Source organism: Ambystoma mexicanum, chromosome 10 (assembly GCF_040938575.1).
Source record: "Ambystoma mexicanum isolate Mex_15411 chromosome 10, UKY_AmexF1_1, whole genome shotgun sequence".
NCBI classification, from domain to species: domain Eukaryota; kingdom Metazoa; phylum Chordata; class Amphibia; order Caudata; family Ambystomatidae; genus Ambystoma; species Ambystoma mexicanum.
The window spans coordinates 1,164,903,786-1,164,928,556 of NC_090932.1; the positions used below are offsets into that span (position 1 = coordinate 1,164,903,786).

The 24,771-nt window shown below is 43.4% G+C and overlaps 1 protein-coding gene across 1 annotated transcript in view; it reads left to right on the forward strand.

Moving 5' to 3' along the window:
- Positions 1 to 24,771, forward strand: part of GPAT2 (glycerol-3-phosphate acyltransferase 2, mitochondrial) — a 2,680,481-nt gene that overhangs the window by 625,046 nt on the left and 2,030,664 nt on the right. Inside the window, exon 6 of the mRNA XM_069619102.1 lies at positions 21,425 to 21,568. Coding sequence (XP_069475203.1) covers positions 21,425 to 21,568 — 144 coding nt within the window. The remainder of the gene's footprint in view (positions 1 to 21,424; positions 21,569 to 24,771) is intronic.

A 24,771-nucleotide genomic window follows, 5' to 3' on the forward strand; every position in this document is an offset into this window, starting at 1 on the left:
GTAAATATAGGAAGAGTTTATAGATGTTATGATGATTTATACCGCTGCCATTTGCACTGTCTCCAGTGCTCACGTAGCTCTGTGAGAAAGGTGGGTGGGGTTGGTTAGTGAGGGAAAAGGCATAGGCTAGAAGTTCATACTTGGAAAACCACGAGAAACTGCCCTCTGTGTGTGTGTCTGCTTTCTGGGTTTACTTTGTTGTGTTCACTGGGCTCGTTGTGTCCGGAGTGGTAGGGTCCAGTGTCTGGGTTGTTTGTAACTCTTTGGTCTTGTGGCGTGGTTAGCGGTGGGTGGCTGGGTGATTGGGTGGTTTGTGTGTTTTTGTTTGTAGTTTTGCTGGCTCTTTTGGGTGTGTGTAGTACATGAGAGGTCCGTGGGTGTGGAAAATGAGGGATTGTGGTTAGTTGGATTCTGTTTGGCTCTGTGTGTGTGGTTGTTTTATTGTTGGTTCTTCGATCCGTATTGTCTTGTGTTTTCGAATGCATCGGAAGTGCATTCGAAACTGCACCGGCTGTTGGGCTGCCTCGCTGCTCGTGGTTCCCGACGCCTTGTTTTTTTTGCAAGCCGCACCCAGGCACAAGTCCAGGCACCAGTCACCCAGAGGAAGGACATTGCTTGGAAACACGGCCTTGGACTCCCCCACAGCCCAGATTGACTGTACACACCTTTAAAAACCCAGTGCATGCGCATTCGAAAGTGCACCGGTTGTTGGGCTGTTGGCTGGAGCTGGCGTGTGGCGTTGTATTGAATTGTGAGCATTGTTAACTACATTTTTTGTATGCACGGAGTTCAATCTTGCACTAATTGAGCATTCATATTGCATACAATTCTTATTTTCTGCACGTATATTGGACACATTTATAATTGTTTGCCTCATATTGAAAAAACAAAGGCTTCTTAGCTAACTTAAACATGGTGGGTAGTCTGAGGAGTGTTAAGCAACTTTCAGAAACAAATATGGGTGCTATCTTGAATATCTCTGCACCTATACAAACACACGGTTCATCTTGTGACTCATATACCATCTTTACAGGCTTTCTCTGAAAATGTATATAGCACTGATTCGAATAACATTCCTTACAGTCAACAATCCTTGGCAATAGAGCCCAATGATAGTTTGGCTCTGAATATGCTGCAAACACTTGCAAGGAAATCTTCTGAGCAGATAACCTACACATTTAGTGATAGGTCACATTTATACCCTGAGGACTATAAAGCAGAAGTTGAAGGTATTCACAAATGTAGTGCTAAATGCCATTTACATCTGTTTAATAATGAAGCTGCTGAAGGTGCCTGTGTAAATAACGTGGCCCAGAGTATGGATCCGATGGGTGTTGACCAGATTTCGGATGTATCCATTTTGGCTCCCACGTTATCAGACGAATGGGGCAAACGCTGTCGGATAGCATTAACCCCAGGCTCTCCAGCTATGTTTCTCCCTTCAGAGGTGGAACGCATTTGCCTTCATTCTCTCCAAAACAACGAATCAAAGGGCCCTTGCTTCGCTCTCTTCTGCACCAAGAACAACATTTATTTCCACTAGCTCGCCTGCTGATCAAAATGATGTTGACTCAAATGATCAAACTTGTGATAAAAATTACCTTCACGGTTTTCAAAAAGGGGCAAAGGTTGAGAAAATAGTTGCAGAAAATAAATCGACAAAGTTGTCCACTGATAACTTTGGCTTAAAGCGCTATATAAATTCAATAAACATAAACCTAATGAAAACGAAATCCCGTACGGGGACTTCCTGTCATATCAAGTCTTTTAAATCTCTTAGATAGAGGACATGATTTAACACACATATTATTGGAAAACATCAAACATATGATAGTAGACCTTGCTGTAAAGGTAAACAAACTTGAGGGTTTCATGATGGCTCAATGTCTATACCAGTCAGAGAAACCCAACTGCTTGAGTGTGCGTTATTGAAGTCACTGCAACAGACTGTGCAGACTGGGAACGATAAATATACTGAAATATTAGTTGGTGACTTTTGGGAAGCGGATACTTGTCATTCATATGCGCAAGTGGCCACAGCAGTTAATGAAAGTAAAGATTTCACTAACTCAAGCTCCTCCATTCTACTACTTGATGCCATTAAACTTAATTCCCTGGATGACGTATTTCGATTCTTACTATCGCAGAGATTACCAGAGGGATACGTTTTCTCAGACTGGATCACAGGAAAGTGTCATGACTCAAGATCCGATATCCATGCCAGACAGTCCCTTGCTGATGGTTACTATCATAGTACAAGAAGAACTTGCAGTGAATACGCTCTTGGACCAGGAAACTTGCGTTCAGTCTATGCAGGAGAAAAGATAACTAGGGCTACATGGAGATTACAGATTGAAATCACTTTCCATTCTCAAGAAAAATGCGTCAGGTTCACTTAAGGGCACTTAAACGCAACAAAAAACGCAAAAAAATAAAAACAAGAAGTTTAAATAATATCAGAAGCTCCTAAAGGCAATAAAAACAAACGAAAATCTTTAAATTCGTCAGTTGAATTTGTTAATAAATTTCATAACATTGTCCCGCAGGGTGGTGAGGTGCACATTGACCTAACCCAATTAAATAGGGAATCGAAAATGGCACTTAATTTGGAACCAATTTGCGGACAGGATAAAAGTGTAGTTTCAAAAGCACCAGTTTTAAATCTTGTTGTACCCACAAAGGCGAACCTGCCGATGGCCTCACCCGTGGTTGGTTCGCAATCGCAATTATTTAAATATTATCCTTTCACGTAAAAAAAAAAAAAGAATCCGGGCCAAAATGGCTCAGAGATTGAAGAACGAATTTGATAATGTGCCTCATTCCGAATCTGTAACTAATACAGTGGATTTCATGAATTCAGCCGCTCAGACTGTTGTAACACTTAACTCAGGGCAATCTTCTATATTTCCAGTAGAACATGAGCATAGCATGCAGCCTGTTGTGCCAGTAGCAAAATTTGACGTACTTGATAACTTGCAGCCCAAAGGACCTTCGGTTCAGGGCATGATTGAAACTGATGGGCGCTCTCTAAATTCGATAAGAGTACATCATACCCAATCTCAACTGAGGTTCATTCTGAATTTGATGAGCTTACCCTTGATCGAAATTCAGCCTACATAATGGGATGGTCAAGTGATCCCGCAATAAATGGTTTGCAATGCTCTAAATAGATCATTTCTGTTCAATAAATTCAGAGGTAGTCCGAATTTGCGTGAAGAATATTGACATGGCCACATAACCACATGAGAAGATATTGAATGGTTTCGTCTAGCGAACCAGAACAATTATTGCATGATATGTGCCCCTCATTCACGTTTAATATTAAAATTACTATTGGATCATAAAGAGGATTTTGAGATGCAAGGGTTATCCTTCTGCCTCTTTCATGCTCTTGAGGAAGCAACAATTTTTCTTGAGGAACTGCTTCCAATTCTCCAGCAGACCCAAGTGCAAGCAAATTCCAGTCTGCAATCCCTGACTGGGAACTGGCTTCACAACTCATCATTAAAAGGGTCTGTATCTAACATCTCATGGTTAGCTCCTCTTTTATCCACTATCATCGAAATGACAAAGAACACTAAGCAATCCTAGCCCTGAGACCCCGAGGTTCATATCCTGGAATGGTTGTGGGTTGAACAACTTTGAGGTTTGGGTTAATAATTTGCCAAATGATGCTTATCCAGCTGCGTTTTTTTGTTGTTGCAAGAAACAATGTGTTCTCAGTCTTTTGTCATTGATGGGTTTACAACGTATGCAGTACCCACAAAGAAGGCTCTTATAGGACGACCCAGTGGTGGTATAGGGATTATTTTAAATGCTATTCAACACACGACTTCCATGTTCTTCTCCTCTGATACAATATTGGTGGTAGAATATTTGCTCGCTGGGGAACCACACATTTCTATGTTGTTGGTTTGTATTTATTTCAATCCTCTCAGATACACTTTTGATGATTTGTTGAAAGAAATTGACTTGGTACTAGAAAAGGCATATGTAAACAACCCTGAATAATGCATCATTCTGGGGGGTGATCTTAACTTTGTAATACAGCAATTGGAGGTAATAATTCCCACAAACGTTCTCCTTATCAAGTACAACTAATAAGTAGGGGCCAGTTATGGGTCGTCATCTATTAACTTGGAACATGCACGTTGCTAAGTTCGACATGGACATGGTCCAGAGGTCTGTACTCCTTATATCGATTACTTTTTTGTCTCTGCCGAAGTATTATCTATGGCAGAGAAGGTAAAACGTGTTAAATGTAATTTGAGTGATCATAATCCTCTACAGTTGTCTATCACACAGTGTTGTAACACACTGGCTTACGAAACCTACCTGTCATTGATTGAAATGGATTGGACTAAATCTTCCGTCAGATGGAATGACCATTTGCAGGGAGTTTACCTATTTTATCAATAAGGTCATTTGGAGAGCCAATGAAATCCATAGTTTCAACGCCTCTCTAAGAGACAAATTGAATAATTCAATAATTCAGTTTCTTTTGAAAGCTCCATCATTACGAGCCAAATCTTCTAATCCGGTGAAGAAGGGTCCTTTCACTGGAAATATAGATGCCGTGAAAAGAAGTCACAACGCTGAATAAAGAGACCTGAAGAAAACAAGATGCAACCTTTGTGCTTACAAGCAGGCAAAAAATAAAATACATCTAACATTTCGTAATCGGATCAAAGTTATAAAACTACAAATGCACTTAAAAGAAAATCAACGGGTCATGTCCTTATTGGTTAATATGGACACTTGCAACATATGGTCCTTGCTAAATGACAGACAACAAAAACATGAAAAGGTACTGATCTCTTCTATTTCTGGACAAATTTAAGTTGCCTACTCTTTTTCAAAGTTACGATTAAAGTATTTTGAATACTTTCTGTGAAAATTCACCAAGATTCTCAAGAGAGAAATAATGGAGGCACTCTCGCATTTAAAGCCATCTAAAGCCCCCGGCCCGGACGGTATTCCTGCATGCATACTTAAATCCGATCCGCTCTTTTGGTCTACTGTCCTGTTTTGAAAATATACTGCATACCAACCAAATTCCTGATTCGTGGCGTAATGCTATACTTATACCTATATTTAAAAACGGCGATCCCCGAGAGCCTTCTAACTTTCGCCCCATTGCATTGATGGTTGCGACGGCTAAGGTGTTCATTATATTATTACTTAAAGGTGTACCAACCTTTATTTCTACAAATGCAATTTACTCTAAAGGCCAAATTGGCTTTCGCAAGGAGATGGGCACTGCATTAAATGCTACAATTATTGCACATATACTTGCGAAATCCAACGAGATGAACTCTGGGTGATATATTTAGCTGCACTCGATATTTCAAGTGCTTTCAATATCATCATTCGAGAAGTAATGTGGGCAAACCTCATAAAAATGGGTTTACCGTTAAGACTAATCCAACTAATTGCCTTGCTCCATCTTGACACTACTTTTCAAATTCAAATGACACAAAATGGTTCACTTACCTTGCCAATTCCAACGAAGACCGGGGTTAAGCAAGGATGTAATTTAGCAGCCACTATTTTTAATTTGTACATCTCCGATTTGGAGAAAATATGGTTTGCTGCAACTATTTATCCAATACGGCTGGGTGCCCTAAAATTGAATTGGATATGTTTTGCGGACGATAGCCTAATTATGGATCGCACACCTTATGGACTCCAACCTAAGTTGAATATTTTCTTCAAGTACGCCTTACAACACAACCTTTGGGTTAACGCAGAAAAATCTAATATCATTTTTACCAATAGGAAAAAAATACAATTTTATACATGAAGCGTTGGTCATGCAAAAATTGATCGAGCCAAAGCTATACCATACCTTGGATATACACTTTCTGATGAGAATTCACTCTATTCTTGATACGCAGCATAGCGTACTAAAATACGGCCCCTTGCTTCCATGATGATCATTTTGTATAAATATTGTAAATTCTCTATACTTCCCTTGTTACAATTCTAGACACTCAAGGTCGAACCTATATTATTATATGGGTATTAACCAAATTGTTCAAACACAATTGTTCGAATTACCTAATTGACCGAACGTCAAGGGTCCGAATTGACCTTTGCACAATTGGCCGCACATATATATGTATATATATATATGTATATTTATATGTATATCTATATGTATATATATATATATATATATATATATATATATATATATATATATATATAATGGGCGGTTGCGGGGGGTTCCTCCCCCCTGCATATATGTAACAATTGACCTTCACAATTCGGTCAATTGTGCAAAGGTCAATTGTAATTCGAACAATTCTAGTTCGAACAATTCGTATACAACCATTATATGGGCTTGATACTTGTTTAATAGATATTGATTTTTTGTTAAATGGTCTACAAGGGCAATTGTGAAAAGGGGTTATGGGTCTTGCGGCCTCGACGCCCAACGCAATTGTCCGGCATGAATTTGGGTTATTATCCCTGGCTTCAAGGTGGACTTGGCGCAGGTTAACAAATTATTCAAAAATGTTGTCACCGCCTGCTAACTCCCTCTATCAAGATTTGTTTGAAGTCATGAATGAAATGAGTCTTCCGTCTATGTCCAAAATTTAGAGACAAAATGAACCAAATGTTGCACATAAATGTAACAATCAAACATCTTATACTTGGATTACCCAAAGTCAAAAGCAAATTATATGAACTTGATTGGATAAACACAATTGACTTGATTAAAAAATATGAAGCATATGGTGAATATGCTCAATACTCCCAGAAGATAGATTTTCTCTCCCCGTATTTAATCAAGTGTCCTTGTGCCCATGTTCGGCACATGTATTTAAGATTTAAGTTGAACCAGCTGCATACCTTGGATCGTATTTCAGTATGGCAAAAACCTGACAGAGTAATATCTGACTCGAGTTGTCGAATGTGTAAAACTCCAGTACAGTTTGAAACACTCCAACACCTTTTGGTGTACTGTCAGACATTGGAGGTTGAAAGACATCGGGTATTAGGTATTTATGCACCTGATGACACCGTGATCTCGCAGGAAAAATGTTGGTACAGATGTATGGTGGTAACCAGTACTCGAGTGATGGTGGCATTGTATAGATTATTGCTTATAATTGAAGAGAGATTGTAAACAGACTCTATATGTTCAAAATAAACGGGTAGTAGTACATGAAACACCTGGAATCAAAAGAACAAGAGGGCATTTTCTAAGACTCCTATAGGAATAGGATCCTAGTATTCTGATCTCAGAAATGATGTACGAGTACACCAGGTATCATTGTAATCATAAAATAAGGAGATGCACTTGTTAACATATAAGCATTGTGGTGAGTCTTATATCATGCATATAGTCACAAGTAAGTCTGTTTTACGAATACAGAGTAATAGCACTTGGATATTACATATTTTAGATAGTTGTAGTTTTGTTATTTACTTTTTCGTTGTATTTTTTTTTTTTGTATAAAAGTGGTAATCCTAAATGATTGACGTTTCATGGTCACTATATTGTAGTTGAGTATGTAATAAGCTTGTATTGATGTAATGAAAAAAAATATATATATTTCTGATGCTTGTTAATCTGCTTAGAATCACATGCTGTGCATAGGTCCGACATCCAGTGGTCACTGCGGAGTATTGCATTTTGTTTTTCGTAGTCGAAAAGGGACGTCGACGAGGCGTGTCTGAAATACTATCCCTATAGTGACGTGTGTTGTACCCACAATCCCTCACGCGTCGAGGTCCCTCAGATTGTTTTTTTCCGCCCAGCTACTGGTCGCCTTTACGCGGAGCTCCTCGAGAGACATTGCAGATTCCATCTCCTCGACCTTTGGTCGGTTTTTCCTGTTTAAAGATTTAATATATCGATCCCTCCCTCGACGCAGTTGTGAAGCTGTCTCCGCCGAGCAAGATCTTCGACGGAGGGGACAAGCGGAGGAGATCCTTCGGCGTTGCCGAACACGTGGCCTGGCCTCGCAGGCCAAATACAGTAGGGAGAGTGGGGTCGTGGGACATCTCTGATTCTTTTTCTGAGAATGCCTTTCCTTTTCCCCTTCCTTTCCCTTGGGGTAGTTATCACGGTTTATTGCCTCGGCTATGGAGAGGACACCCTTTAGGTTTTGCCCACTTTGTAAGGGCAAGTTTACTTGGAAGGACAAGCATTCACGGTGTAACCGCTGCTTGCCCCTCGATCACAAAGAGGAGGGTTGCTCGGCTTGTCGGCTTCTAAAGCCAAAGACTCTAAAAGACCGTAGGGTCAAGAGGTGGGCGGCCTACGCTATGTCGAAGGCCGGGTCTTCACCCGCCGCTGCTACCACCGACGGTGACGAGGAACGTGATAACACGACCTCCGCTACGGAAGTCGTACACCCCTCTAAAGAGCGCTCGCGCTCTTCGTCGTCTGTCCCTGGCCCCGACTGGCTCGGCTCACGCTCTGCTTATGGGGATGAACACCCCGGCGACACTGACGCACACGATACAACACATAAACACACAACCCATAGCTCTTCTTCGTTGAAGACGAAGAAAGCATCAGCGCCCAAGGAGACGCAGGTTACACCGGCGGCCTCCTCGGACCGTTCGGGTTCGAAGCCCCTCTCGCAGCCGCGACCAGCGACTGGGCTTTCGGCAAATAAGGGCGCCGCCCCCAAACCATCGGCCGGCGCGCACCAGCAGAGAGCACACGCCGCCGTAGAACGTTCGACACCCGTAACGTCGAAACCACAGCCCTCCGCTGACAAACGAGTCACAGAGAGCTTGGCGAAGATCGTTGTAGCCGACGCCCAGAAGCGTACGCCGAAAGACACGTCGAGCGCTACGCAAAGGTCGAAAGACACGCCGAAAAAGCCCAAAGAAAAACAAGGACTACCCCCTTCAGTCGGGGGGACCCCCAGCACACCGGAAGGCTTTTCGGAAGGCGGCGGGCCACTTTCCTCGACGTTGTGGGAGAGGTCGAGCCGTTTTCAGCAAGATAACACTAATTTTCCCCCGCTAGACCGCTCAGGGGTACCCCATGAAACCATTCTCTCCATGCAGAGATGGAGCCTTTCCACGAAGAGGTTTATGAACACCCAGAACCCTCCCACTCCCAAGAGAACAAGAGAAGGGCCTCAGGAGGACCCCAGGGCCAAATACCCGAGGCAGGACACAGCCTTAGACTTCCATAAGAAGGACCTTCTCATCCCTGGCAATCCCCATCAGTATATTCGGACACTGATGTCCTGAACCTAAATCCTCCTGACAATTCACCTGTTAGAAACACGTCTCCCATTGACGATCAGCCCACATTCAATGCCCTGTTGCGCAGAGCAGCAGCACATTTCGAACTGGACACTGGGGAGATCTCTCCGGAAATAGACTTTGTGGAAAGAGTAATTAAGGAGAAACCCCCAGTCAGCCAGACCATTCCCCTCCTCGCTTCAGTGAAGAGAAGAATCATCCCTTCGCTATCCACACCCGCACTAATCAGAGGAGTTAATCCAAGAATTGAAAAACTTTTCACTCCTTCACGCTCAGACCCGCTGTACATCAGGGGACATTCCATTCCGGATTCCCTTGTAGTAACTAATACAAGAGGGCAGGGGTGCCGCTGTCCACCAGTGAGGCACCACCTGACAAGGAGGGCAAGAGGTTATATGCCCTTGCTAAAAGAGTCACATCCTCGGCTGCCTTTTCGGCAAGAATTGCGAACAACAATTCTTTGCTAGCTAGCTACGCGGACGCGCAGTGGGCCAAACTGCGCAAGGATGCCGCAGAAGCGCCGGAACCACTACGTACACGCCTGCTATCAACTATTGGCGAAGGAACCCAGGTCAACCAGAGTATTGTAAAGAACTCTCTGGATGCTGCTGAGACAGCGGGACGTTCCCTGGTTCAGGGAATACTCCTAAAACGCCATGTATGGCTGCGCAACTCGGGGTTCAATCCGGAGACACAGGCGTCTTTAATAAATAAACCTGTTGAAGACTCAAACCTCTTCGGGAAAGCGGTGGATGAGGCTCTGGAAATGGCTAAAAAAGAGTTTGATACTATCAAAACTCTTGACCAGATCTCTAAGCCCACTACCAGACGCGGCTATGGCAACAAACGCTTTTTTCGTGGCCAACAGCAGAATCAGCAGCAACAGTACCCTGCCACCAGTTACCAGACCAATAGTGGGCAGTACAGCCAAAGAGGCCCGCGCAGGGGCAAAGGGAGAGGTTGGGGGTCCACCCCCAGAGGCTCCCAAGCCCCCAACAACACCAAGTGACGCGAAGATTCGCGTCCCCTCCCATGCAACACCGGTCGGGGGCCGGATAACATCCTTTCTTCCAGCATGGGAGGGAATAACGTCAGACCGCTGGGTACTTTCCACCGTAGCCCACGGATACTGCATCGAATTCAACAACATACAGACCCCCGAGGGGACGACGCATGACACCGGAACACCTTGCCATCCTTCTCCAAGAAGTACAACAACTGCTGGAAAAAGGAGCCATAGAGGTCGTGCCTCTATCTCAGGTAACGGAAGGTATTTATTCAGTGTACTTCCTTGTACCCAAAAAGGATCTAACCATGCGCCCTGTATTAGATCTGCGCCCAGCGAACAAGTTTATCAAACCCCAGAAGTTTCGTATGGTGACCTTACAGGAAGTGATCCCACTGCTATCACAGGGAGATTACATGACAACATTGGACATGAAAGATGCATACTTTCATATTTTAATGTTGCCAGCGCACAGAAGATACCTCAGGTTCATGATAGAGGGCAAACACTACCAGTTCAGAGTGCTACCCTTCGGCATAGCATCAGCACCAAGGGTATTCACGAAGGTACTGGCAGTGGCAGCGGCCCACCTGCGCAGGTTGTCCATCCCAGTTTACCCTTACCTCGACGACTGGCTCATAACAGGGGATTCTTACGAAACATGCTTCTCCAATACCCAAAAGACTGTAGACCTTTTGTTCCAGTTGGGCTTCTCCATCAACGAAAAGAAGTCCAGCCTAGACCCCAGCCAAATCAAACAATTCCTAGGTGCTCTAATTCAAACAAAGGACGGCCTCGTCTTCCCCTCCAACGAGAGGGTCCAAAACATGCTGTTTCAGATCCCTCAATATGTGACCGGTCGAGAGGTGACGGTACGCAAAGCAATGCGCTTGCTAGGCATGATGGCGTCGTGTATTTATTTGGTACCTCATGCGCGCCTGCGCATGAGCCCTATGCAAGAGTGGCTCAACAGCCAGTGGTGTCAGGCCAGCGGATTATGGGACGATCCAGTGGTGGTCTTGCAGGCCTTGGTTCTCTCGCTACGATGGTGGACAAAGGAAAACCTGGAAAAAGGGAAACCCTTTGCCACACCCGCGGCGGAAGCCACTCTAACCACAGACGCATCCCTAACAGGATGGGGGGCTCACCTATCCCATCAGACTGCTCACGGAGTGTGGACTCCGAACATAGCATCCAAACACATAAATCTACTGGAGCTACTAGCTGTGTTCAAGGCGCTAAAAGCCTTCCAGGAACACCTACAAGGCAAAACTGTGTTGGTCCTTACAGACAGCACCACAGCCATGTACTACATCAACAAGCAGGGGGGCACCCACTCTCCAGGACTGTCCAAACTGGCCCAAAATATATGGAAGTGGGCTCTCAAACAAAACATGTTCCTACTGTCAGAACATGTACCAGGGGAACTCAATCTGCTGGCAGACAAACTCAGCAGAGATTTCCCCCTGCCCGAAGAGTACGAATGGCGACTGCACGAAGACATCGTCTTCGACGTCTTCACACAATGGGGATTCCCAGAAATAGACCTATTCGCAACCCTGGAGAACTCACAATGCCTAAGTTACACCTCCAGGTACCCCCAGAACCAATCCAAGGGGAACGGTCTGTCGATGCAATGGTCAGGGAAATTTGTTTACGCTTTTCCCCCGACTCCCCTTCTCAACAAGGTGGTGCACAAGATGCACCAGGAACAAGTAACCACGATACTGGTGGCCCCAATGTGGGCCCGACAGCCATGGTTCGCTCACTTGATGGAGATGTCTCTATCTCCCCCAGTGAAACTCCCCTGCCCGTACAACATGCTGTCGCAAGACAAGGGCAGGACTCTGCATCCATGCCCCCAGAACATGAATTTAGCAGCTTGGCTCCTGAGATCATAGAATTCGGACATCTACTGCTCCCGCAGAGATGTATGGACATTCTCAGGGAAGCCAGAAAACCTAACACTCGCCACTGCTACTCTAGCAAGTGGAGGAGATTTGTCATCTGGTGCAGAGGGAAAGTCATCAACCCAATTGACTGCTCTCCCACACATATTGTTCTATACCTGACCCACTTGTTGGATTCAGGTCTTGTGTTCAATTCCATTAAAGTCCACCTAGCGGCACTTTCTGCATACACCACTTCCCAACTCAAGGTGTCGTGGTGGAAGATCCCTGTTATAAAGGCCTTCATGGAGGGAATAAAGAGAATACACCCCCCGATAGCTGACCCAGCTCCCGGATGGGACCTTAACGTGGTACTTACCAGACTCATGGGCTCACCTTTCGAACCCATGCACAAAGCATCTCTTAAAGACCTCACTCTTAAGACTGCTTTTTTAATAGCTATCACCTCCATCAGGAGGGTAAGTGAACTACAGGCTCTTTCTGTTCTAGACCCCTTCGTTACAGTTCACAGAGATAAGGTGGTTCTACGCACGCACCCAAGGTTTGCTCCGAAGTTCATATCGAAATTCCACGTAAACCAGTCTATAGAACTGCCAACGTTCTTTCAAAATCCTTCCAACTTGGGAGAAAAAACTCTGCACACACTAGATGTGCGCAAAGCGGTCATGTTCTACATGGAAAGAACCAGACCACTGAGGAAGACTAATCAGTTCTTCGTCTCGGTGGCAGCAGGAAGAGAAGGGGATGCAGTTTCAAAGTCCACTATTTCTAGATGGATTGTTCAATGCATCACTCTCTGCTATACTCTTGCTAAGAGAGAACTGCCCTTTAAGCCTAGAGCACACTCTACTCGAGGCACGGGGGCGTCCATAGCATTCATTGCAAATGTTCCCCTTGAGTCCATCTGCAAAGCGGCTACCTGGAGTTCTGTGCACACCTTTACAAAACACTACTGTCTAGATGCACACTCGAGATCTGACTCCCAGGTGGGTCAGGCAGTACTAAGACATCTTTTCTCTACTGTTCCTTCTCATAACCCACCGCCAACTCCGGGTACTGCTCGCTAGTCTATGCACAGCATGTGATTCTAAGCAGATTAACAAGCATCAGAAGACAATGCATTACTTACCGTACAAGCATTTCTGATGATTGTATCTGCTTAGATTCACATGCGCCCACCCTTCCTCCCCGCTCGGATGGAAGGAACATAGACTTCCTTTTATATCTCTCTTTTCTGTACTCACTCACGTCTAAAAGGCTCCCTCAGGGCAGAAAAATACAAACAGAGGGACCTCGACGCGTGAGGGATTGTGGGTACAACACACATCACTATAGGGATAGTATTTCAGACACGCCTTGCCGACGTCCCTTTTCGACTACGAAAAACAAAATGCAATACTCCGCAGTGACCACTGGATGTCGGACCTATGCACAGCATGTGAATCTAAGCAGATACAATCATCAGAAATGCTTTTACGGTAAGTAATGCATTGTCATATATATTGTCTCGTGTTTGCTTTGGCCACACAGTATGGTTTCAGGGGGTGCATGTTGTTACGCTTGTCTCTGAATTGAATAGCCAGGATTTAAGTCATTTTCTGGAAGTTAAGTGGTCTTCTGTCGTTCCTATTTCCTTCAGTACCTACTTCCATAGTTTGGCTATCAAATAGGAGAATGTGGTTCCACTGAATTTCCTTTCTAGTTGGATGTCGTTGCTCGATCTTAGGTTTCTTCCTGGTAGGTAGCAGTTGAGTTTAGCTTGGACAAATTTGGTTCCTTGTTCGTGTGTTTTTTACTGGTAGCCACTGTAGACATCTCAAGGCTGGTGTGATGTGGTCTCTTCTATTTATTCTCAGGAGTGATCTTGCTGCAGTATTTTGGATACATTGTCTCTACTTTTGGGAGGCGTTCCAAGGTAGAGGCTGTTTGCGTAGTCTCGTCTACATAGTACCAAGGAGATGATTGCAAGGTTTCTGTGTGGGAAGTTAAGGTAGGGGAGTATCCTTCTTAAAAGTCGCAGGAGGTAGAAGCATTGTTTTTGCTATTGTGTAGACTTGTGGTGGTAAGGATTCCCAGGTTTTTCATCTCTGACAGTGTCTATCGTTGGGTTCCAATGCACGGTGGCCAGCTCAGGTATGTCTGTGTTGCTTTGTCTTCTGGATGGGAGATCATTATTTCTGTTTTGGTCAGATTTAGTTTGAGATTGTTGTTGGTCATCCAGGTGTATTTGTCCGTGAGGCACTTGTTGAGGGTGTTGTTTGGGCCTTGGGCGGAGGTTATCTTGGAGATGAGTTTGGCATCGTCTGCATAGTTGTAGGTGGTCAGTCCATGAGTTTGAATGAGTTTCATTAGGGGGAATATGTTAATGTTAAAGGCATTTATATATAGCGCACAGTCACCAACGTAGTTGGTCTCCAGGTGCTCAGGCGGATCTGTAAAGAAATGTGGACTGGGTGGGTTAGTGGGTGAAGAGGGCGTAGTGAGAGATGGTGTACTGTTGGCAGCTTCAGTTCGGTTTACACCGTGCGCTGAGTTGGATGTGCAAATAGGATTGAAGCGGGCCCTTGCGTGGTGGTGTTGCGATATATGTGTTGGTTGGTTGTTGTTGCGGTCTGGTGAAGTCTGTGAGGTTTGCTGTGAGAGAGGTGGTTGTGTTGGTGAATTAAGTAAGCAGAAATTAGAGGTTTTGGTTAGTGAGTTATATTTCTCATAATTCCTGTAGTTTACTTTATGTATCAGGTAGTCCTAGTAGGTTGGTATATTCCCTCTATTTGGTTTAATGATTGTCTAGTTTCTGTGGTGATACTGTGGCTATTTCAGAAGATAAATTGTCGTAGTGCCCCAGGTTAGGTGAGCATTGTCCCTAGATCGATAATGGGGTTTTATTATCATTACCCAGCTTCTTTCCATCTATTTACTGGCGGTAGTTCATTGGGTAGTATAAACTTCTCTTCCCTTTTCTGACTGTCTAGTTTCAGGGCCGGGAAGAGTTTGGCCCCCAGCTAGGCCGTTGAGCTTGGTGCACCCAGGGTGCGGGCATAAGTCCTGCTTAGGTCTCCCCGTTCTTTCCTATGCAGTACTGTCTATGTTCCATTGCTGCCTGTGCCCCCGATGTTGCCAGGTGCCATTGCTGGGTGATACCTTGCTCTCCTTTCGGATTGAAAGATGGGTGTTCTAGTTACAATTAGTGAGGATTGTTTTAATTGATAAGTAGATATGTTACATGTCCATATATCCTTATTGATAAGGGTTGATGATTTAGGCAGTCAGGGTAGATTTTCCTATCGGCCTAGTTTCTCAGTGTATGTCCTTATGGGCATTCTTTCTGGTTATGGTGTGAAGAGCCATGATTTGAGGAGTTTCCTGAATTGTAGGTGATCTCTTGTGTTCCTTATGTTCTTTGGTAGTTTGTTGCAGGTTTTTGGGGCAAGGTGAGTAAAGGAGGATCCTCTGAGTTTTCTCTTGTTGTATGATTTGGGTTCCAAATGGATGTCGCTGCTGGATCTGAGTGGCCTTGCATTGTGGGGAACGTTTAGTTTTCTTCTGATGAACTCTGCGCCTTGGTCGTGGATTGCTCTGTGAGTTATGCACATTGATTTGAACTTGATCCTCTGTTTGGGTAGCCAGTGTAACGTTTTCAGCGCTGGTGTGCTGTTCTCTTTTGAGGTAGTTTAAGGAGCAGTCTAGCCATTGCATTTTGTATGCGCTGGAGTTTATTTACGAGTTGTTCAAGGAGGCCTAGATATAGGCTGTTGGCGTAGTCTAGTCTGGACATGATGAGGGCGATGACGGCAGTTTGTCCTTCCTATCACCCTGCTTGTAAATGGGTATCAGGATCGCCACTTTCCACGTCTTAGGGATGTTGTTAGTTTCTGCAATTAGTGCGAATATTTTTGCACAAAGCTCCGCTCACAGTTCCGGGTTGCTTTTTATAATAGCATTGGAGAGCCCGTCCTGGCCCGGAGCTCGTGACGCATTCAAAAATTTTATTGCTGTCAAAATGTCTTCTTGGTCCCAATCTACTATTTCTGTATATCCTTGCCCGGTGGGCCATCCATCACTTGGGCCCTTTTCTTATATATCTCAGTAAAGTGTGTAGTCCATCGTAATTTTGGAACATCTGGAATCAGTTGATCTTGTCGATTTAGTTTGCAGATTTAGTAAATTCCATAGTTCTCTTGAATTACAATTTTTTTGTACTTTCAGTATATTTTCCGCATCATGTTGCTTTAACATCATTCTGGTTGTTTTCAGCCAGTTTTTGTAACACTCTTTTTCTAATTTGATGCATTGGTATTTGTCTGCAACATTCCATTTTGTTACAATTTTAGCTTCTTCCTAAAGTTCCTTTTTTTTTTCCAGCTACTTGCGGATTGTACCAATGAGCATGTTTTTCTTATTTTTTTTCTCATGATTTAGTGGTTGGTTGAAGGGAAGCAGCATACATTCGTAATTCATTTTCGGGATCTCTTTGAGCTGTTTATTCGAGAAGGCTTGTATTAAGTTTTCCATTTGCTGCTTATTGATTCGCAGCCTGTTCATACCATTGTTAATCTCCAGCACTGGGAGTATGATTTTATTTTTTGGTCGGCCCCAACATGACCACGAGACTATTAGAATATGGTGATCACTATTTTGTGAATGAATATTGTCAATTTTGTGGGTTTTTTCTTTTATTCCAATGTAGGTGTAGATGTAATCTATTATAGCTGTTGAGTTGCCTCGCACACATGTTGGTTTACGTTGACCACTATCATTCATCGGACTATCAGTGAATACCAAATTTCTGTTAGCTATTTCTTTGTTCCACCATTGGACTCCTGACAGTAAGTTGCTGTGATAGAGTATTACTCCATTGGGTTCAAAGAGATCAAAGTTAAAATTGCCACTTAAAATGAATTCAATCTGAGGGAATTTCTCGCTTGCTTGGTCCATGGCAGAGAAGACTGTCTATAAATGTTTCGTCATCTATTGCTGTCGGGTTCCAATATAGGTTCATGATGCCTACCTTTTTCTTCACATGTATGATCTCCCGGTCATTTTTCCTTTCGAGAATGTGGGTGGGATAGGATATTGTAAGATTAGTGTTTTCAGGTCGAGTTTTTTTTTGTTTTTTTTCACAGGTAGTTTTACATTTGTTTCCATCCTGCGGTTTGGGATTTTGACTGTAAATGCGATCATATTGATTGCTCCATATTATTAATACTGGTGGGGGCGGTGGTCAAGAGTCCATCTCTGCAGAAGATTGCATCTAAGGTTTGTACAGAACTGTGGATGGGGACTTTTACTATTAGTTTGAATTGTAGGGTTTCTCGTAGGGCACTGAGGGAGTTTGCTGTGGTTTCATTTTCTCTTTTGAACCAGATGTTGAAGTCCTCCAGAACAATTATGTTGACATAAGTGGAGAGGTTGGCAATGGCATCTTTGAGATTCGTGGCAAAGTTGGGGTTATAGGATGGCGGTCTGTAGATCAGGAGGAACAGTAGGCTGGATTGGTTGTTGAGCTTGATGTTGATTAGGAGTCATTTGCAGTCTCCTATGTTGGTTGAGGGGAGTGGTGTGTAGCAGATGTGGTTCTTGTGCGCTATTGTGATTTCTCCTCCTCTTTGGTTTTCCCTGTCCAAATGTATTAGTTTGAAGTTGTCTGGTATGGCTTTGTGGGTGATTGTTTCTAATTGTCTGATGGTTTGTTTCTGTGAGGAAGATCGTGTCCATGCCGCCTTAGCTTAGGTCGTACATTTCTGTTTTGTGCTTAGCCATGGATCTTACGTTGAGTAGACTGCAGTGCAGAGTGTGCATTTTTTTTTTGTTGCGTATCATTTCTCACTCTCGGTTGGGGTGGTGCCTGTTGGATTTTCAGTTCTCTCTTGGGTCAGACTATTTGCTGGTTGTGTAGTTGGGGCATCTATCCCTTTGTTGAGGAGTTCAATTAAGTTGAGTAATGGGTTTCTTTGTTCTGTTTTGTAGGAGTCAGGTGATTGGTAGCCCGTGTGGTCTTTTTTCTAGTCTGGTTATGTAAGGGGTGTATGGTTAGGGATTCTAGCTTAACTCTGATTCTTGTTGGGGTTATTCCGACATTTCTTTGGAGTTGCTTGGTTCTTTGTGTTGTGATGTGCGGTTTGGTAGTCTGGTGGGGGTCCACTCTAAGCTTCATTGAGTCCTTAGTTGTGGGTTGTTTGTTTTCCCATGTGGTAGCATTGTAGGTGGGGAGGTAGTTGTTCATGTATGCTGTTTGTTCTTGTCCCGGTCCGTATCTTTGCTCTGTTTCGTGGGGATTTTTATTTAGGTGTTGCCCATTCTGGTCGGTGGTTCCAGTTCAACAGGAGTGCGATTTCATTCCTCTCTCTTATTCATTTTTCCATGCTGTTTTCTTTTACCTTTTTGTTTGTGATCTTGATATGTCGGTCTGTTGTCGCTTGGTGTTGAACGGCAGGTTTGATTGTGCGATTACGTTGTTTTCGATGTTTGGCTTCCTGCTTGTGCAAAAATAATTTTTACATTTAAGAATTATTGTTAATAAAGTATATTTAACGCAAGGAGGAGCCCTTATGTGATTGGGACTTGGCCGAAAGTACTACTGTAACAGAAAGTGTACTAATACTCAAAATGTCCAAACACATCAATTCCTGTGCCATTTATTTAGACATATATGGTAATCAATACATATTTCCTTCAAATAGTCCTAGACATCTTTTATAGTGCTGTTAATCAATTCCTTAGGAGCACTTTTTATCTGTATTGGCCCTATATTTAATTTTTTGTTATAATTTATTGTGCAAGTCCTATGATTCAATTCGTCAAAGAAAACCTAAACATTCATAACAAATCAGGATGTGCTTATAGCATCCAACAATCAATGCTTCTCCTGTATATCAATTGCTTAAAATAACGCATATTTATGGGTTAGAAACAAAAACTTAAATGCATCCGGGTTAGCTATTTGTCCTGATGGCTGTCAATAGGTCATGCCTTCACTCAAAATGAACAGCCCTCAGGGCAAACAGCTATCCCTGATGCACACTAAAACTGAAAGCTGGCCAACTTACTATACCCGCTCTCCACCATTGTTTGTCCTTTTTTTATTTTTTATATTTGTGTATGTGGTGCATTGAAGTTTTTGTTTCTTACCCATAAATATGTGGCGTTTCTACCTGCGATTAAAAAAAAATGTAGTTTATGGAATGAAGTGTCCTTGTGGACTTTATCATGTAGGTATGACAACACAAAAGGTTGACATAAGATAGTGTGAGCCTAAATCTAATACTTGAACCAAGAATTGTTCCTTACCGATAACGATACACTTCCTAGAGAAATAACATACTATTGCTCAATTACGATGTATTATAATGTATTAAGCCTTAGTTTCTAAGGGAGGGCAACCTCAATCAAAAACTGTTAAAAAGCAAGGCCTTTTGGATTAAAAAAAAAACTTGACTCTGACACCAGGAGCGATGAATCATGATTGGGACCCATCTTGTTTCTTGTGATCTATATAAAACAGTACTGTTCGAATTTCTATAATATGTTTTTATGGCATATAAAATACCTAGAATACACATGTAACTATACTTTGTGAGAATTTTAACCACTCCAAGATAGCTCATGAGTTAGTCAAGGTAAATGATTGTAACTATATATTGTGATGAAGCCAATGGACACATCACTGATACCCCGGCGGTGACCTCCTCCCTTGTGGCAAAGGGACGGCAGTCGCTACCTGATCCTGACCATGAGGGCGCCATATGAGGGAGGATGACATGGGAGGCGACAGCCTTCGGATGGCGGGGGGGCAGGGGAATGTTATGGCTTCATTGGATGAAACATGGTATCCTCCATTTGCCCTTGAAGATAATCCTCTCATACCCTTAACCCTCATGGCACATTGCCATACCTCTGCCTCCCCTTGGTGCTTTCTGTGCTTACACACAAAGCACGTGGGACGCTTGTGACATTACAAAATGCATGTACGCTTGACGTCACGCCGCCAGCCCTTTCACCAGAGGTAAGGGAGGCTGCAAACGCTTCTGAAGTGTGTTCGCAAGGCTCTGAGAGTTTTACACTCTTTTTTACACGTTACGAGGTAAGCTGGCATATACATATGGAATCTGTTATTCAGCAAACAGAGTTAGAGGTTTTTACTTACCCGCACATCTCCATTTAGATCGATGTAGACTACCTGAATAGACTTGCTCCTTTTTCCAACACAGACACTGGATAGACCCAGGTAAAGAAAGTGAGCGTATGGCTGGTTAAGGGTTGACCCTTAACTTCTGGTATATTGCCATACATCTACAACTTCCCATTGGAAGGATAGAAAAGACTTCACCAAAACATATAAACCAAGCTCCCAATTTTGGTCTTCCATGTGGAAGCAACAAGAGTGCCTCCATCATTTTCATGTATTCATTATCCAGAACTGCTTTACCATCCAAGCATGTGGAAAGTGATTATCCAAACTGTTTTCATCAAACGTCAACAATGGACTCATTTTACCAGAATCCCCCGACTACTGGGACGAGTAAGTGGAGAAGAGCAGTGCAGTGCAGAGCTGAAGAAGCTTCCAACCCAGTGAATGCTCTAGCTGTGGCCAAGAAGACGTAGTAGAGCCACGTGGCTCAAGGCAGAGGAAGAAGGGCACGTTATGGTCTATATATTAAAGGGGCTGAGAACATCCTGTAAGGGTAGAGGAAAAGAGACAAATAGTACTAGAGACACTTCAGGGAAGGACTAGTACTTCTCTCCTGAAGTGACTGAAGTGACTCTTTTGTGCTGGTAGTCCCTGGCCCAATCTTTCCCCATGCAACCGATGACTTCTTTCTTTCAAGAGTGTTCTGGTATAAGCAAGTGGCTTTGGGATGTAGGCTGGCTGGGGTGGTGGAGTTTCCAGGTCATCGTGGGACTTATTTTTTGCTTTGAAAAAGCTGTATTTGCATTTTATTAAAGCAAACTATAAATGATAGATCAATAACATTTTTTCATTTAATAAGTCTCGTCTTCCTGAACTTTAAAGCATCCCACTAGTTTCTAGAATTAGGTCTTTTGTCTTCCGGAATGACCGTCACTATATCAAGTAACTTTGGCCGTCTTTATCTGATTCTGCAGTTTGTCTCTTTTGCCAGTTGTAAATATATTGTATTAATGTTGTCTGGTGTGGTCAGTCCCCTGTCAGTGTCATGTTCTGGCTGACCAGACTCTGTTTATGTCAGGTGTGTGCTGTGAGGTCCTGGTTTGCATCAATAATAGCTTATCTTTCTGGTTTTCCCTGCAGGGTACAAGCTGTAATTAATTCTGAAGGCAACCCTGCGGTCAAGAACAGCTCACATAATGGTGAAAATTCTTCAAATTGGCTGAAAATGGAAATACTGAAGATTCTTGGACAAGTTCAATCAACTCTGTCTCCGTTTCTTATCCGGTAGTAATTATTGAAATATTTTTTTCCAGTATGGTTTCTAACAAGTTGGGTAGGGTGGTCAATGGGCCTAGACAAATGTGCTGGATATAACATATTTTGTTTATTTGTATTGCTTGTGTACGAGCAGGCAGAACCTTGCTGCAAGATGGAACGAGTAATATACATCTGTACAATAATACTGTTGCAGTACAGCCATTATCAGGTAATTAAAGACATTTAAAGAAGGTTGTGCTTCTGATCATCAGATCGTTAGACACCAGCCACTAAACCTTGGTTTGCAAGATTTTGCCAGACTGGAAATGGAGTGGTGTACCCGCCATCCATTTATATTGGCTCTTTTGACCCAGCATAATTTGAGCGTGGCAGGCGTGTGCTTCTCAATGAATGTAGCTTTTTGTTTAACATTTTACGGTAAGTACCCCGCAATTTCAAAGTTGTGAGCTGTGACGAGGACCGCAACCTGACCCGGTCATGAGGGGGGTAAGGTTTGAAATCAAGAGGAGCTGAGAGCTATTTAGCTTCTCCTTGTAGCCTCAAAGAGCCTGGTTAGCTTGAGATCAGCATCTACCAGGAGCTGCTTTTGGCTCCCCATGCCAACTAATGCTGTACAAACACCTGTCTTAGTTTAACTCTGTGCATTTGGGAAAATCTATAAATAAACATGAAGGTACAACTACACAATATTTAAATCATAATGGGCCATAAATGATGGCCAAAACTATGTTTGTATCTTATGTTGAAGGTAGATTTGTGAAATGCTATGTAATAGCTGCCCTGCGGTAGATTCTGGTCACTGGTTAATGCTGGATACACAGGAGATACTTTTAGCTTTTGCTTTGCTAATCCAATCATAATGTTGTTCCCCTCTCAGCTTGGGGTGGGGAGCAGCCTACCGGGGAACAAGCCAGAGCCAGTGGCAGTTGAGTTCCCCTTTTCCTGTCACCTAACCAAGTGCATGTCTGTACATGTGCAGTACAAACTTGTATCACCCCATACCTCTGGAAGAAAATACTGGCCAAGTTTCCTCTTTTTTTAGAACAGTACAGAGAAACCACCGGAAGCACTGCAACCCATCATAGCACTACACAATCTGCCTATAACGAGCTGAGCTTCAGAGTCCACACAGATGGAGAACGCCAGCTAGAGAGTAAACTGATATCTCACATGGCCTTCCCCAGTGCGGTTTTATGTGATTTCAACGTTGACCTTCTCTGGTAGGACTTGTCCATTCCCTACTTGAAATCCCAGGTACTTTACACTGGATTGGGCCAGGTGACATTTGGCAGGATTGGCTGTTAAAGGGCCTTCTGTAGCTGATCAGATGGCTGTTAGATGGTTAAGATGTTTTTCCCATATAGCAGTGTAGATTTGTTGAGATGAGCTCCAGTGAATGTGCAGTATGGAGCGAGGACTTGGTTTGTTATTCTCTGAAATTTTGCTATGGCCAGTGAAGATCAAATGAAAACACATGAACTGAAACAGGCCCTATAGAGTAGAGAAGGCAGTCTTGGGCTTCCATTTTCTTCCTCCAGGGGTTCCTGCCATTAGCCCTTTGTCCGGTCTAGTTTAGAGATAAACTGTGCTCTCCCTAAGGTCTTTTGCTCTCCTTAAGGTCTCGGGTCATCTATCCGTGGCATCGGATAAGTATCGAACTGTCAGTTTGTTGAGGCGTTTGAAGTAAATGCAGTATTGCCAGAAAGTGTCAGTTCTATTGGTGAAGACCACTCCCTTTAAACTTCTCAATTACCCAGAGGTCAAGCATCTTTTTCAGTTCTTCTCTCATTTGTTTTCTGTGTCTGAATTTTGAGCGCTACTCCAGTCACCATTCCAGGTTTCTGGGAAAATACAGCTGGGTACCCTTCAATCAGCTGAGCAAGTTCCTGGTGACTGTTTGTGGGGAGACCCACTGACATCGTGACCCCATGAAAATTGATTGGCAGGGACGTCTTTCTGGTGTTACCGGCATACATAAACAGGAGTTGAGGATTGTAATATTTTCCATGCTTTTCATTTGTTTTCATGATGGCTGTGTAGGTTTACGCGGATCAGCATGCTGGACTTTGTAGGTGAGATGGGAGACAACTTGAGTGAAGACTTGGGGGCCAAAGCATCTGGCCAATAGTTTTTGTGTGGTGGAAAGTAAGACAATCACCTTGTCCCCCACATGGTGTCCTTGATGTATGCCTTCTCCTGCCAGGCCTGGGTTTCTTACATATGGGTTCAGACCAGTCTGTGTGCCTTTTATTTGTATTCTTCACTATTGGATGGTTGCTGGTCTGTTGGCTGACTGGTCCTTTCTGCAGCACGATGTCCAGCACATTGCGTGAGTTTCATCCTTAGACCAACTTGAATGGTGAGAAGCCCATAGATGTGTTTTTCCGAATATTGAAAAAGGCTTGAGGGATCAGGTTGGCCCAATTTCCGTGAATCCTCAGCAACCAGCTTCCTAAGGATGCCCTTCAGATTTTGGTTGAATCACTCCACTAGGCTGTTAGTCTGGGGGATGAGATGTTGAGGTTCAGAGGAAGTAGAAGAGAAAAAGTGGGTTGGAGTGGAACAAAGGAGAGTAGTGAGAATAGAACATCAGACATAGAGAGTGATAGGAGTGCATGGACTTGATAGGAAGAAAGCAGAGCCAGCCACATGTCTGAAGGGTAACCCCCCCCCCCCCAAATCCTTTCTTAGTCAACTAATCTCATTTGATATTGCAGGGTCAGTCTAGAAAGTCCCTGAGGGAGCTTGGGCAGGAAAGGTAATTGCCTTTGGGCTTTCCTTCATAGCCAAGGCAGAGCTTAGACCGTAGAGAGATACCTGCAGTATATACTAACCTGGGAATAGACATTCCTGGGTGAGGGAGGGAGTCCCTCTCAAAACTTGGGCAGCATCCTCTTCATGATTCTACAGCATTTTAATTTTAAAAGGGGATTCAAATAGTGCAAAGGTGCAAATGCTTAAATTGGATGATCTACTTTTTAGATGGTTCTTCCACAGTTGGAAGGTAAACATGTAATTCTTTTTTTTTTAGGTGGTCAAGTCATGAGATACTTATTTTATATATGGTATGTTGTTACGGTTGAGATGCTATGCTTCTATTGGATATACAGTAGATGCTTTATCACATGCCCCATTAAGCAGTATGTTGTATTGACAGGCAGCCAATGTTGTCAGTGATAGCACTGTTCCATTGAAGGGAATTTGGATAA